This window comes from Glandiceps talaboti, chromosome 6 (assembly GCF_964340395.1).
Source record: "Glandiceps talaboti chromosome 6, keGlaTala1.1, whole genome shotgun sequence".
Lineage (NCBI taxonomy): Eukaryota > Metazoa > Hemichordata > Enteropneusta > Spengelidae > Glandiceps > Glandiceps talaboti.
Window position 1 is genome coordinate 23,804,864 of NC_135554.1, and position 14,166 is coordinate 23,819,029.

Sequence of the window (14,166 nt, forward strand, 5' to 3'; positions counted from 1 at the left end):
TTATTGAGCACAATACCCTGCATCGATAGGTATCGTGGTACCGGTCATCTGGTCTGCTGCTGGTGAGCATAGAAATGCTGCCAACTCGCCCACCTAAACAAAACACATTGTGTACCATTAATTCAAACATTCATATTGTTTCATATTAACCCTATGTTTTGATAAAAGATGTTACGATGTTGATGAAATAAGTTTCTGTCTCAGTATGTATTGGTGTTTATTAGGCGATCCTATTTTTTCTAATGTTTCTCATCACTTTTTCATAACAACTATAGTCTATATGGATCGATTAGTCGATTTTTTTTTAAAAGTTCAACAGATGAAAAATTATTTTCTTCATGTTTCTCTCTCCTTTTCCTCTTGGTTTCCTGGTAACAAACCCTTTCCCAGCTTCTCTACACAATTGGCATGTTCTTAGGGGCTCGCTACTTTAATAACTTTCATCATGAAGGAAATGCGCTGTTCGTGAACAAGTGTCGCCGCCCTCGCCATGACTGTAGATGACGTCGACAGTTCAGACACTTGTTTATTCTTGCCAGAGAGACAGATGTTAAGGGCGGGCGAATTTTTTTTATGTCGGGGCTGAAAAATTTGGGTCCGGTCGGGTGATGAGAAACAGAAAAAGATAGGACCACTCTTATTAGTTTAGGTTAACGTTTGTTAGTTGGTTTATGAATACAGATACATTTTGTACGACAACGTTTTAGGCGTTAGGTCTTACATGATTATTTGGTTACACATGGTTAAGAATTGAAGCACATTACAGACATTTTAAAAATGAGCATCGCACGAGATCACCCTAGAAAATGATATGGAAAATGAGAGCCATAATTTTGTTATTTTTTGTTAATACTGTTCAATTCACACGACAAAATACGAAACAGCCAACATAATACCATCATGCGAAGAAAAAAAAATAAGCCGAACTATTTGGATCGGCTGAGAATGACATAAACATTTCAGTCTTGACACTTGACACAACAAGATGGATACAGTATACGTACTCAACAATTCTTGCTTGGTAGTAAAAAAAAGACCCCCCCCCCAGATCCCTTTGAAACCTTCCATAAAGCGGTCTTTTGGCTTAACTAAAATGTAATGTTCAAATGGATATTTTGAACGGGGAGTGAAAGAAGCTATTTACATCCGAGCACTCAAACCATCACTAAACAGAGACGGGGGACGATACAAACTTCCAGGCACCTTTGACCCCTTATTAGGCTCACGTGTCCTGTAAGGTCACGTGTGCTGAATAGTGGGTCAATCTGTTGACAAAGACTGAAGTGTACAGTCGAAAATTTCAGGTAAATTTTCTAGTTGTGTTTGGAACAAAAGTTCAAATTGAATACTAAAATGTAATGTTATACACCTAAAAGTGAACTTCAGAGTCTATGTCCAAACTTAATACTGCATGTTTGTATAATTTCTTTGGCTTTTCCGATAAAAAGAATACTATTCTTCACCTACCTGATCGATTTCCACGTACTGACCGGAAGGATTGATTCCTGCTAGTACTACTTTCTATTATTGTTTTAAAACAACAGAAAAAGAACAACAAGAAACCAGATGAGTTAACTACATTAAATGAAAAAAAGAACAAGTCGTCGAAATTAATGTCAAAAAACTGGATATCCTAAAATTAAAATAAGCACCAATACGTTATTATAATAAGTTGCTTTTAGACATCGACGTCCAGACAGACCGGGAAAAGGCTCCTCTATTGGGCATTCTCTTACCATATCATAGTCATTAAAAAGGTCAGCATTCAACTTTAGGATATGATATACTCACTTCCATTTCCTCGACTGGTATGTCAGCCTTGATGGATTTATACACACTGTAATCTCGCAGTACTGGTGATAGAAAAGAGAGGTTTTTTCGCAGTTAAAGGTGAGGCTGATTCTGTTCTAGCAGGTTTACTTGATGTCCAATGAGTCACGAAAAGTCACTTTCTTCACTCTATATTGCGCGACTTCTCTAAAAGTCACAGAAATAACATCTTTTAAATTAACCATGGCCCAACTTCTGTACTAGGGTAGGGAATTCTGGGTATGGTGCCCAATTAATCTATGCTGATGTCACAGTGCCCTGTCTATCTGGTTCTACCTACGACATGTAAGTAGAAAGAACAAATACAGATACTAATGCTCTTATCTTATTGACTTCTGCATGGGTAATGTGTTCAACATACTCAGATCAATTACCTAACTTAGGGCGCCTTCAGTATTTACAAGGGGGGGGGGAATTGGGGGTGGGTCACAAATTACAAACCTGTTCTTGGGGGAGGGTCATATTTTGCATTACAATGTTTGGGGAGGGTCACATTTTACAATCCGGTTTTGTAACCAAATTGAAGATCCAATTATTGTAAATTTATATTTTAAGTATACTTGAGTATGTTTTAAGTATACTTGAGATGTACTTGACATTTCAATGTATACTTTAAGTATAGAATAAGTATACTTTAAGCATACTTTTTACCGTTTCATTTTGGTAAGGGTTGTTTTGTGTGTTTTGAGATGTAAAAGTGAGATGAGCACTCAACATTTACTTTTACGAGTACTTTACATGCTAAAATACAAAAAATAAAAGTTGGAAAATTGTTTAATAAAACGATGTATATTGTTGAGTGTACCATCTCACCTTATCATTCACACTGTTCGTTAATGTTGGTTAAAATATATGGTGATGGTAGCAGTGATGATGGTGATGGTAATATCGATGATAATGATGATGATGATTTGGTTTTAAATGTCACAGAGAACGCGGACAGTGATACAAGTACTGACTCAAGTAGCGACAGCGAGTCAGATTAAAGTGACACTGATAATGGCAGTACTGAAGGTGAGGTGATGATGATGACAATGATATCAGACAACTTTTACGAGTGACCAACCAAAATCATTTATTTTGTATGTTTACATATAATAGGAATATTGATTAACGTTCAGTATATGCAATTGTCATGGGGAGGGTCATGTTTTACAAAATGGGACAAAGGGCAGGTCACTTTTTACAAATTGAAAACGGGGGGAGGGTCATGTTTTATTTAACCGACCATGTGTGATTTCCTCCGGCCCTCCCCTCCCCTTGTAAATACTGAAGGCTCCCTAAGTGCATGTACAGCAGTCGGTTCATGGCTAATTTGAATAATTTCATTTCTCATATAATTAGAGATACGGAGCTGGTGAAAGTGACTTACTGACATAAACTAATTAAAAGCAGCTCGACGTAATCAGCCTTGCCTTTGTGACAGAATAATGGCCTGTACATGATGAATAGCTTTATTCCACCAGGGTGAAACGTCGTCGCAAAACCCACAGACCTCGCAAGGGTAAAGTACTCCAGGGCCCACCCAAGAAGCCAGAGCTAGAAATTTCGGCGCTGCAGCAGAAAAAAAATAATACACTGGCTTACGAGAACGACTGTAAATGCTTAGTTTTAAACCTACTCTAGCTGCAAATGGTACATGAAAAAAATATCCGAAGAGATATTCACATTTCAATGAAAGTGTCGAATCAAATTAATGACGTCGGTTTTGGTTGTAATCGGGGAGTGGTTACTTGATTGGGTATGTAAATGAGTACAGGATCGGGAGTAGCCTGGGTGGGCTCAATTGCACGCACGTTTTCAGAAACCGGCCAGGGACAAAAAGTTTATATTTCAGCCACGAATGTATGAGTCAAAAACACTTAGTCAGAAAATAGGAGTCATGAGTGTCAAAATGTGAAAAAAACGGCAACTTGGAAACTACGTTGTCTAAAATAATATATGAGGTCATGAGTGGCACGTGCATTCAAAGCGGGGATCAAACGTCTACATAAATCAAGAGTCGCACAAAGGTGGGTTTTGGGGGTCTTTTTCCAAAACTGCGGTACATATGTACATACTCTAACTGTGTGAGTACCTCGGTGGGGGGGGGGGGGGCTACTCACATAGTAAGGGTATGCACATATATACAGATAACATTCATATATAACAGTAAATTAATGTAAAAGGTAAACGAATATATCTAGAAATATTACAGTCACGTGATACAATACAAGGCAGAATTCACCTTATATGGTAGAAATTGCAATACTAGTACTCACATTCTGTGTTGACGCCAGCTGGACAAATGGAGGTACACGTCACTCCTGAACCAAGGGTTTCCAAGGCAACGACCTTTAATGGATACATTTACATTTGAACCACTTTGTGTTTTATATTCAGGATAATTTATACAAAACTGACATTCCAGAATATTTTTCTTAGTTCAGTCGAGAAAACTACAAGTAACATAGAGGGGCATTGCCACTACGAGTCATCGACCGGAAATGACAACACCTTTATGTCACCAGTACTTTCAGACTAAATGAAGACAAATTGATATGATTATATGTACACGAGCTTAATATAAATAATGAGGAGAAAATGACATTTTTGGAAGCTTACCAATCGCCTTCCCACGCGATCACCCAGAACAAAACAAACAATACAAAAACGATGGAAATAGAGGTAAATGAAGGCATCTAGCCGCTTTCACCACATCAGATTTTAATCAGATTGGAAGTTTACGTTTTACTTCATATTTCCTGTATTTCAGAAGCAATGATGTGTATTTGTATTTCCTGTTTTAGGGTATGGCAATCTTATTGCAAATGGTATTTGCTAAATTAACATCTCCGTGCAAAATTAACGTCTCGAAAGGGAAACCTTGCAAGACAAAATTCAACATTACTTAAACTACTCCAATTTGAGTAAGAAATGGAATAGTAACCTTTGTTAGGCCATTTAAGCCATGTTTGCTGGAAACATAACAGCCAACATCCTGCGCTCCATTCAGGCCAAAGATAGAACTTATATTAATGATTCTTCCCCATCCTATGTTGATAGAAAAGACATTTGGTTTAATATTGAACAGTGACTATTAAAGACAACGCAAATAATCACCTGCTTACCTTACTTCTAGGAATTCAAAGGTTGGAATCATTTCAGTCCATCGGTTATGTTGTCAAATACCTTTCCCATTCTCTGATTTAGGTAACCATAGCCAAGACGCCAGTCGCATTTCCAGTGTATATTGGGATTTGGTATAATGGTTATATTTAAAGAGACTGGTGACAATAATTTTCTCTTTAAAATCAAGCTGTTTCAAAAAGGTATATATGCCACGGACTGAAATGTCTATATGTAACATTTCGGCAATTTGCATATTTCTAGTCTATCCAATCCGCGTCTTCTAAATTCGAGTCACTATACTTTCAACGTGTGGCTTTACTTGGTTGAATGAGAAAGCTAGTTGACTGTTGACTGACTGACTGACTGACTGACTGACTGACTGACATAATTTGGTATGTATCTTAAATACCGAATGGTCATTCTTTAAATTAATGAAAGCATATGGTCTTGATGTTTACAATAAGTAATGACTAATCAGCCATGCCATGCATTTCAACTCGTGTTTCAACAGAAGCCTTAGAATTCTGCTGAGTATCACTTTTAGTTACTTATGTTAAACAGTACAAATTAAAAGATGAATCCATCTTTAAAACCAAATGATGACACCATGATGCCGTTGTATAACAATAGCAATATTGTTAATGTAAGCATATTTAATGGTAAAGTTTAATTCTATAAAGGCTATTTCTCTCATATTCTATACTAAATGAGGACCGAAATGAATCCGTGTTTGATATAGATAAAATTAATGATATTTACCCTTTTCTTTCAAGTGGGGCAGTGTTAATTTGGTAAGGTAGAACGGAGCCGTTAACATGATTCGAAGATCTCGTTCCCATTGGTCCAGTGGAAATTCCTCCACAGCGTGTACATGCACAATACCTATCAAAGTTTAAGTACAATTTATTAAATGGTGAAATAAATACAATAGATAACGGCGTTTGTGAACTAGTAAGCGTAGTTGTCATCATTTCCATTTTTGGTATGTGTATTTATTACCTTTTTAACAATGCTTGATGAGTACATACATGAATACAGACAGACAGACAGACAGACAGACAGACAGACAGACAGACAGGCAGACAGGCAGGCAGGCAGGCAGGCAGGCAGGCAGGCAGACAGACAGACAGACAGACATCTGCACAGACAGACAGACAGACAGACAGGCAGGCAGGCAGGCAGGCAGGCAGACAGACAGACAGACAGACATCTGCACAGACAGACAGACAGACAGACAGACAGACAGACAGACAGGCAGGCAGGCAGGCAGGCAGGCAGGCATACATACATACATACATACATACATACATACATACATAGCAATGGTCTAGTACCTGCATTATTGACCAGTATATCAACCCCTTTAGAATACAGGTGTGTCACATCATCATGAAGTTTCTTGATTGAAGTTAAATCACTCAAGTCAGCTTGAATGTAATGAGCTTCTACTTCATATTGTCTGAAAGTAAGGGTAAAGAAGTGCAAGTATACTTTAACAGTCGATACATTGGGGTATACATGTCTTACTCAAAGAACAGTGAATATTATTTGTGAATAATGGTTTATATCGAGTATACGTAGTGGAAACTTCACAAATTATCCTGTATATGATTTTTTTTCGTAATATCTGCATGGTATTTGGGTGACAGTTGTCGGACTCTTCTAGGGGGTGAAATTTTAATATTGCATATTTAATACGCGATTAAACAAGATCGTTACGCATTCTTCGTTGGCTCTTTAACCTCCCACCTTTGTCGGTCTGACTGACTATCAATCTCCCTCTGTTTCTCCCCCCCCTCCGTCCCTGTCTGTCTGTCTGTCTGTCTGTCTGTCTGTCTGTCTGTCTGTCTGTCTGTCTGTCTGTCTGTCTGTCTGTCTGTCTGTCTGTCTGTCTGTTTGTTTGTCCGTCCGTCTGTCTATTTCCTGTCTGTCTGCCTTTCTCTCTCTCTTACTCTCTCTCCTCACCCCCTCCAACTCTCCCGTGTACGACCAATTGTATGGTTTTATGGTATACAAACCTTTCAAGTTCTATCCTTTGAGCATCCACTTTCTGAGCTTCACGGCTACCACTCAAAATAACATTACATCCCCTCCGTGCCAGACTTGTTGCTATGCCAATACCAATACCAACGTGATCACTTGATCCAGTAACAAGTGCCACTTTGCCATGGTGTATGCGTGCTATTGTGCTTCGTTCCTATACAGAGAAAAGTTATAAATAAATTTTTAAAAAAAATACACTTTTAAATGACTTTGTATTACTCATCAAGTCAGAATTTATTCAATTTCGAAATCGTTTATGGAAAAATCTGTAAGCTCCAAAGGACATTTACCATGTTTTTTATGACTGTCATAAAAGTCAAGTCTTGTCTTTGTGGCTGACAGTGCAACGAAACTGAACACCCGGTAACCCGGGCTCCCTTCTTTAGGTTATCAAGATACCTGCGGTCCATTATATTAGCAAATATTGATCCCTTCCCAGCCATGACGAATGTAGATACTACATAGTTTTCCAGTTATTTTCCCCGTGGTTTCAGTTCATCAAATTAATTGTCCGATACCTTCATGTTCACGTGGTTCATCCATTCTGGCTAATACGACATACGGAATCCTTCCCCCGGTGATTACACAAGTTTCGTGTGCCCCCGGTGCCAAATTTAGACCCTAATTTAAACCAATCTGAGTAAGAAAACATACCCCTCACTTTCGATCAATTTTAGTAGGGAAGTGGTTATAATCTCCGGCCTGGAGTGGGTCGGTGGATTTTTGCATTGATCGACAAGAAGTCTCTGTCTGTAAAACTCACAAAAGGATGACCCTCTGTCAGTTATTTCTAAAACACGATGACCCAGCCCTACCCCCATCCGACCCCACATCATGACTCTAAGAATGAACTGTTTGACTATGTCTCACATAAAAAATATTTTGCAAGCATTATCATGTATATGTATATATAGCAACTAATGTAAAAGTATAGGGAAGAACTCGAAAGGGGATAACATCCACCTCGCATATAAGGGGGTCCCATTAGAAGCTCTATCTATTTCTTGACTAATAAGGGATTAATTAGGCTATTCAAACATTTCAGGCAATGGTTTCACAGTCTTGCATTACAGCGACACCGTGTAGCTAGTCTACATAGGTTTGAAATATTGTTATAAAATTTAATGGCGTCATTACAATATGTATGAGATCAGTGCATCTGATTGGTAGAGTCATTGGTAGGGGGGGGGGGAGCTGAGAGATTCTTTTACGAGTCTTTCAAAGCAATCTTTCGGTTGCTCGTTGCCTTATAGCCAACAATTTCACAGTTTTAAAAGACAGCACCATCTAATATTAGCAACTATTCTTTATACATAGGGTTAACCTACATGTACCTATAGACGTGTAGGACTAACGCTACAACACTATTTGCGCTATCCTAACTGACGTTTTGATTTTTTGCATTTGCGCTCGTACAACAAAAATAGATAAATCAAGTTAATAAATCAAAGGTGTATGACCATGATCATAGCCAAAAAGACCATAGCCACCAACAGTTGTCACGTCCATGGTGCTTGATTAACGACGTCCAAGTGAAATCCTAATCTATCCAGAGATGTGATTCGTTTTTTTTTGACGTAATTTTCAACTTTTTACCATGAATACGTTTTTAAACAATTAACATAATTTAGACGATTTTTGAGCATTCATTTTTGAAACTCATCGAAAATCAAAACATGAACAATGTTTCACTTTATTTGGCTGTTAGGGGCACTTTTTATCGTTATATTCTTGCAACATTTGTTTGGCACTAGGCTCGAATCAAAGAAAGATCACAGTGAAGTCAACCCGACAACGTCTTCGTCAATGTCTCGCCATGTGGCACAATAAATCGATAACACATCCAGCGAAAACCGCCCAGTTTGAGTACGAGGTAATCACGCCTCATGTACTATGTCGGAATACTGGTTTAATGATATTGTTCATATTATAAGATTTCCATCCTCTAAAAAGTTCTATGCTTGTGAAATAGGTGCGTGACTAACGACGTCCAAGTGAAATCATACTATATCCAAAGATGATGTGATTCGTTTTTTGACGTAATTTCAAACCATGAATATATGTTTAAGAAATCAACAATTGAAATTACCACCGAAACAGCGCCCCCTTTCCACATGATCTGTTTGATTTCAACCGTTACGTATGACGTGTCGAAAATTTTACCAGCCGACACCGTGGCAGGTGTCATTTTTAATTCGAAAACCTCCCCGTCGATGCGAATTCACGTCACTATCTTCGCTGCTCAGCCTTTACTTATGAAGTCTGACACTGCAAACAGGTCTGTGCGATTTTATAGGATACAAAGTGAAAACTAATTAGATAGCGAATGACTTTACACTCAAGGTAGGCGTGACTAGTTTGATTGACATGTACAAATACTAGTGTAGATATAAGCTTTATCAGGAATCATTAAATCACGGTCACTCCTCAAATTTTAGCGAAACATATGATGTATTAGGAAGTCCAGCGATATATATATAGTAACCCTGTGTTCGTTTTAACAGTTACATAGACGTAATGTTAGGTCGATTCAGCCAAAATGTGCTGGAAAGGGTGCTTTTTTGTGCTCATTAGGTATGAGAAAAGGTATTCTTTTCTAGGTTGGAATATTTGTTCTCAAAATTGTGCTTACAATTATTACTTTTTCATTTCTAAAAGAAACATTTGTTTTGATCAGGTCTTAGCTATTTCATTATACGAACTATTGTCTCAATTAAGTACATAGACAGATCAAGGGTGCGTGGAATGTCGAGAGTTTGGGTTTGGATTTGTCTCAACAGAGCTAGTCACCTAATTCCTTTTACACTGAGTTGCGCAGCCGGTCCCTCCCCTACCCACCACCGTCTAGGTCACAACACAAAAATATTGAAACGATTTAAGAACACCGTCGGAATGACATCACAATAAATACATTTGATTATTTAAAAAAAATAACGCTGACGATAACTGAACACCTAAAAATAATTATTATCTAATGTACGAGGAGGGAGAGGAGTTGGATTGAGACTAAAACTAAAACTAACTTTATACTTGTGTGCTTAATAACGTATTTGATAATCATAACTAATTATAACACCTTGAATTTAAACTTAGTAACTTAGTTTTTTTGTTTATGTACCACGACTAAAGCATGCGAACAAATATTAGAAACTAGTCTACTTTGAACGTATTTTTGACCGTTTTAATGATATTTTTGCAATTGTGTTCATTGTCGGTGATAAATGTTTGATACATTGCAGGATGTTTAAGCCACTATAGATCGATGTCAAAGGCGGAATTGAAGTGAAAGGTCAACTCATACTTTCTGGCTATTGATAGTCTATTTCGAGTTTATGGTGAGAGGTGACATTGGGAACAGACACCTTTCTACGTCTAGGCCTATACATTACAGCGCAATATTTGAAAGTCCCTAACACATATTGGAATAACACATATTGGAATCATGGGTGTAAACCTAGTGGCCGCCCCATGTTTTACCCTTTCAAGGTTACGATCATAATTGACCCACTTTTCGAGATCTTCACTTTACCTGAGAATTTGTATACTTTCTGACAGCCAGAGTGGTGTAGCGAGAACTGGTAGTCAAACAGATTGGTCTCAGTAGTGACATTCTAGCTAGGGACATCTTGCCGTCAGAGTAGACACACTTCAAACGTATATGTGCAAATGGAATTGTCCAGGGTCAAGTAGCTAACCTTTTACCTTGTGGTGTAACCTTGTTTATGTATTCAGACAATACAGGTCAGCTGTCACGAGTGACGAGTCCCGTTTGGTATATAGAATATTACTGACTTGGTGACGCTCTGTGAATAGGGCGAAATTAGTCAGTACTTAAAAAAAAAAACCTGTTGAGTTTTGTAGAGACGACCATATATATATATATATAATCATCATCATCTCCTGACGAGTGATTTACTCACGAAACAGGCTTGTAGAGACGAAAAACCCGACTTGATTTTCTTCTACCCTCAACATATACTCCGCTCTGCGTGCAGACGTATCGAGCACTGTACTACGGACAAATCTTACCACTGACTTCCTATATATATATATATATATATATATATATATATAGCAGATTGATACTCACCGAGTTATATATATATATATATATATATATATATATATATATATATATATATATATATATATATATATATATATATAATATATATATATATATATATATATATATATATATATATATATATATATATATATATATATATATATATATATATATATATATATATATATATATATATATATATATATATATATATATATATATATATATATATATATATATATATATACATGTATATAAACACACACACACACACACACACACAACACTAACGACAAGCCTGCCAACAGTGAACTCTCACAGTGAAGAAAAAAACTTGCACAAATAAATCCCCTTCGATGTTAATTATAGACGTAGTCACATACCAAAATATTTCTGTGTCCATTATGGGGCTATGTATTGTCGTAAAAATCATATAGATCATTAAAACCGATACATTTTGAGTGCATCAACTCAAAATGTGAATTTTACAAACCTATTGTTGTGTACCAAACAGGTCACGTGGTATACAAATGAGGGAGAATCTTCCATGTCTTCTAGAAATAGTTATTATAACATAGAGGGGGCTAAATGAAAGTTTATTGATTGTGTTTGATTTTATGAAATCTGACTATGAATTATGCATTAGTGGAAATAAAGCATTGAGTGTGAACTATCGACGTGCCAAAACTTGCATTAATGTTACCTTTTCGAAGCTATGAAATTACTAACTAAAAGGCTAGGGATAACCTAAAATTGCGTTAATAGAGCAAAAAAACCCTCAAGATTTTTTAGAGGAGACCCCTAGTACGACCCCCTCACCCCAAGATGGATGGAAGCACTCAGTCAACCAACAATCAGATGCACCAACCTTTTACTGTGATGATGTTATAAAACTTTTCTCGAACATTTTAATATTAATTGCTAATCTTAGATGGTACTGTCCTTTAGAGCTGTGAATTTATTGTTTAAAGGCTATGGAGAGTCTATACAAGTTAGACTTAGAGTAACGAAACTCTCCAACTCCCCCTACCAATGACACAACCATCAGATACTCTAACATAAGGCCATGTCTTCCTTTGATACAGTTTTAGAATAGTTGAGGGTCCCACTGATGTCAAAACTGGATATCAGGAGAGAAGTCTAAAATATCAATTTTTAAGAAATTAAAAAAAAAATCTACCAAAATGACCACGATTAAATTGGCTTTAAAAATGTAAATGTACTTTACATAGGGCAAATGCATACCAATTTTTCAAACAATCCGACTATCAGTTTTGGAGAAGAAATAAAAAACATCTGCTAACCAGATTTAAACTGAATGCCTTTCGTAAGGGTATAGTCTTGCAATTTCATGATTTATGCAAGACATTTAGCTCTATATCTGTGATTTTTCAAGTCCCAATGAAAGTTAGTTGTCAAAAATGTTGTTCAAATGCCTGCCACGCCTCCTATTCTCAGCACAGGAAAGCTTGCCATCCTCGACTTCACTCGGCTTTCGTGATCCCCTACATACCCGGGATATAGCATGTGTGTGTTGAACGTCCTTTTGTCCCACCATGAGTTTACAAGTCGGTCTGTCTACTAGTTGCATGTAGTCAATGTTTAGGTCACCATTATTGATACATTGTCATGAAATTTTCTTCGTAGGCTAGGCGAGGTTTGGTCTAGTTTCCATATTTTGACCACATACATTTGGGTATAAACTATAGATTATTACACTTGATAAATATGTGAGAGTGTATTTATATCCTGAGATACAGAGCTAGATAAATGATTATGTACAAGCCTTGCAACAAACAGCGGTAGTTTGTTATCGAGAGAAATCGGAAAAGAATATGGTAAAATGGAGACGGTTCGAGGTCAATATAATACTTCCTAAACTTCTAATCGAAAATCTAAAAAGACACCATTTCTCTTTATTCATCTGCACATTAGTGTGTGAAATTTGAAAATGATATGTCCATATTTGACGAAATTGAAACGATGATAAATATTTCACCTGTTTGTGAACTCCGCGCTCATTGTAAGCCTATTTTAAGGCCAAGAAAAAAATTGTTTTCTGGTGAGTTTGCATCACTTAAATACCCTTCCCCGGTCTTCTTTTTTCTTGTGTTTGTCCAGCCAATGCAGAGTGCAGATCCAAGGGAAACACAAAATAACTCTCCCTACATCAATTGCTACTTCAGGGAAGACACCTGCAGAACTAATCATGAACAATTAACAAAAATATTTGCGTCGTCACACACCACTTTAGGCAAGGTTTCCTGACCAGAAACAACTTCTGTTTGTGTGGCCACTGCGTCTAATTACCGAAATATGCCAATAAATTATCAAAACTAAAAGCTAAATCGATAATATTTTCAGAACAGTTGTGCTTTGGTATCGAAAATGTATGTACCAAGTTATAATGAATTTGAAGAGTGCACTCTTGAGATGCAGCCTAATTACCGAAAACCATTAATTACATAAATTGCTCATTAATATTCATGGGATGTTTACCAAAACCTAATTAGTTCTTGCCATTACCCTATGGAACACGTCTACAAAATTTCACTTGAATTGAGCCAGTCGTTTTTTAGATAATGATGATAAAGACACACACACACACACACACACACACACACACACACACACAGACAGACACACAGACTTCATCTCTATTATAAAACCTTCCTTACGGAAAGTAAAAATAGAAAATGACTGATATGAACTTGACATGAACAAAGAGAGATATCGTTTGAGCAGTTTGGAGTATTTATCTTAGACATTTTCAACAGAATGTGAACATATTTGAGTACTTATATTGTTGAATTAGCATTTATAAAAGAGAAGGTGAAATTTGCCATGAAAACCAATATATATTGCAAACACAAACAATTATGAATCTTTGGATCGGAATGTGAATGTGAATCCAAAAAAATATTCAGTCTTTACCTGACCTGACCTGACCTGGCCTGTACCTGGCCTGTACTTGTGTTTTGTACCGACCGACTCTCCGGTCTAGTAGTGTTGCATCGACACGTAGACGGGTCAAAATGGCACCGGGGTCACTCATAGACTAGTAGAGGGTGATTTAGTATTCTACCTCACCATTCCGTAATTTATTGCATGCA

At 37.0% G+C, this 14,166-nt stretch overlaps 1 protein-coding gene across 1 annotated transcript; it reads right to left on the reverse strand.

The window, feature by feature from the left end:
• On the reverse strand, positions 1-10,609 carry LOC144436990 (D-beta-hydroxybutyrate dehydrogenase-like). The gene is made up of 8 exons (XM_078125856.1): positions 10,514-10,609; positions 6,960-7,138; positions 6,276-6,400; positions 5,701-5,823; positions 4,760-4,863; positions 4,092-4,164; positions 1,792-1,853; positions 1-93 (listed from the first exon to the last, which is right to left on the reverse strand). Exons 1-8 carry the CDS (start codon positions 10,607-10,609, stop codon positions 1-3), a joined length of 855 nt encoding a protein of 284 aa, XP_077981982.1.
• Positions 10,610-14,166: the final 3,557 nt, after the last annotated feature.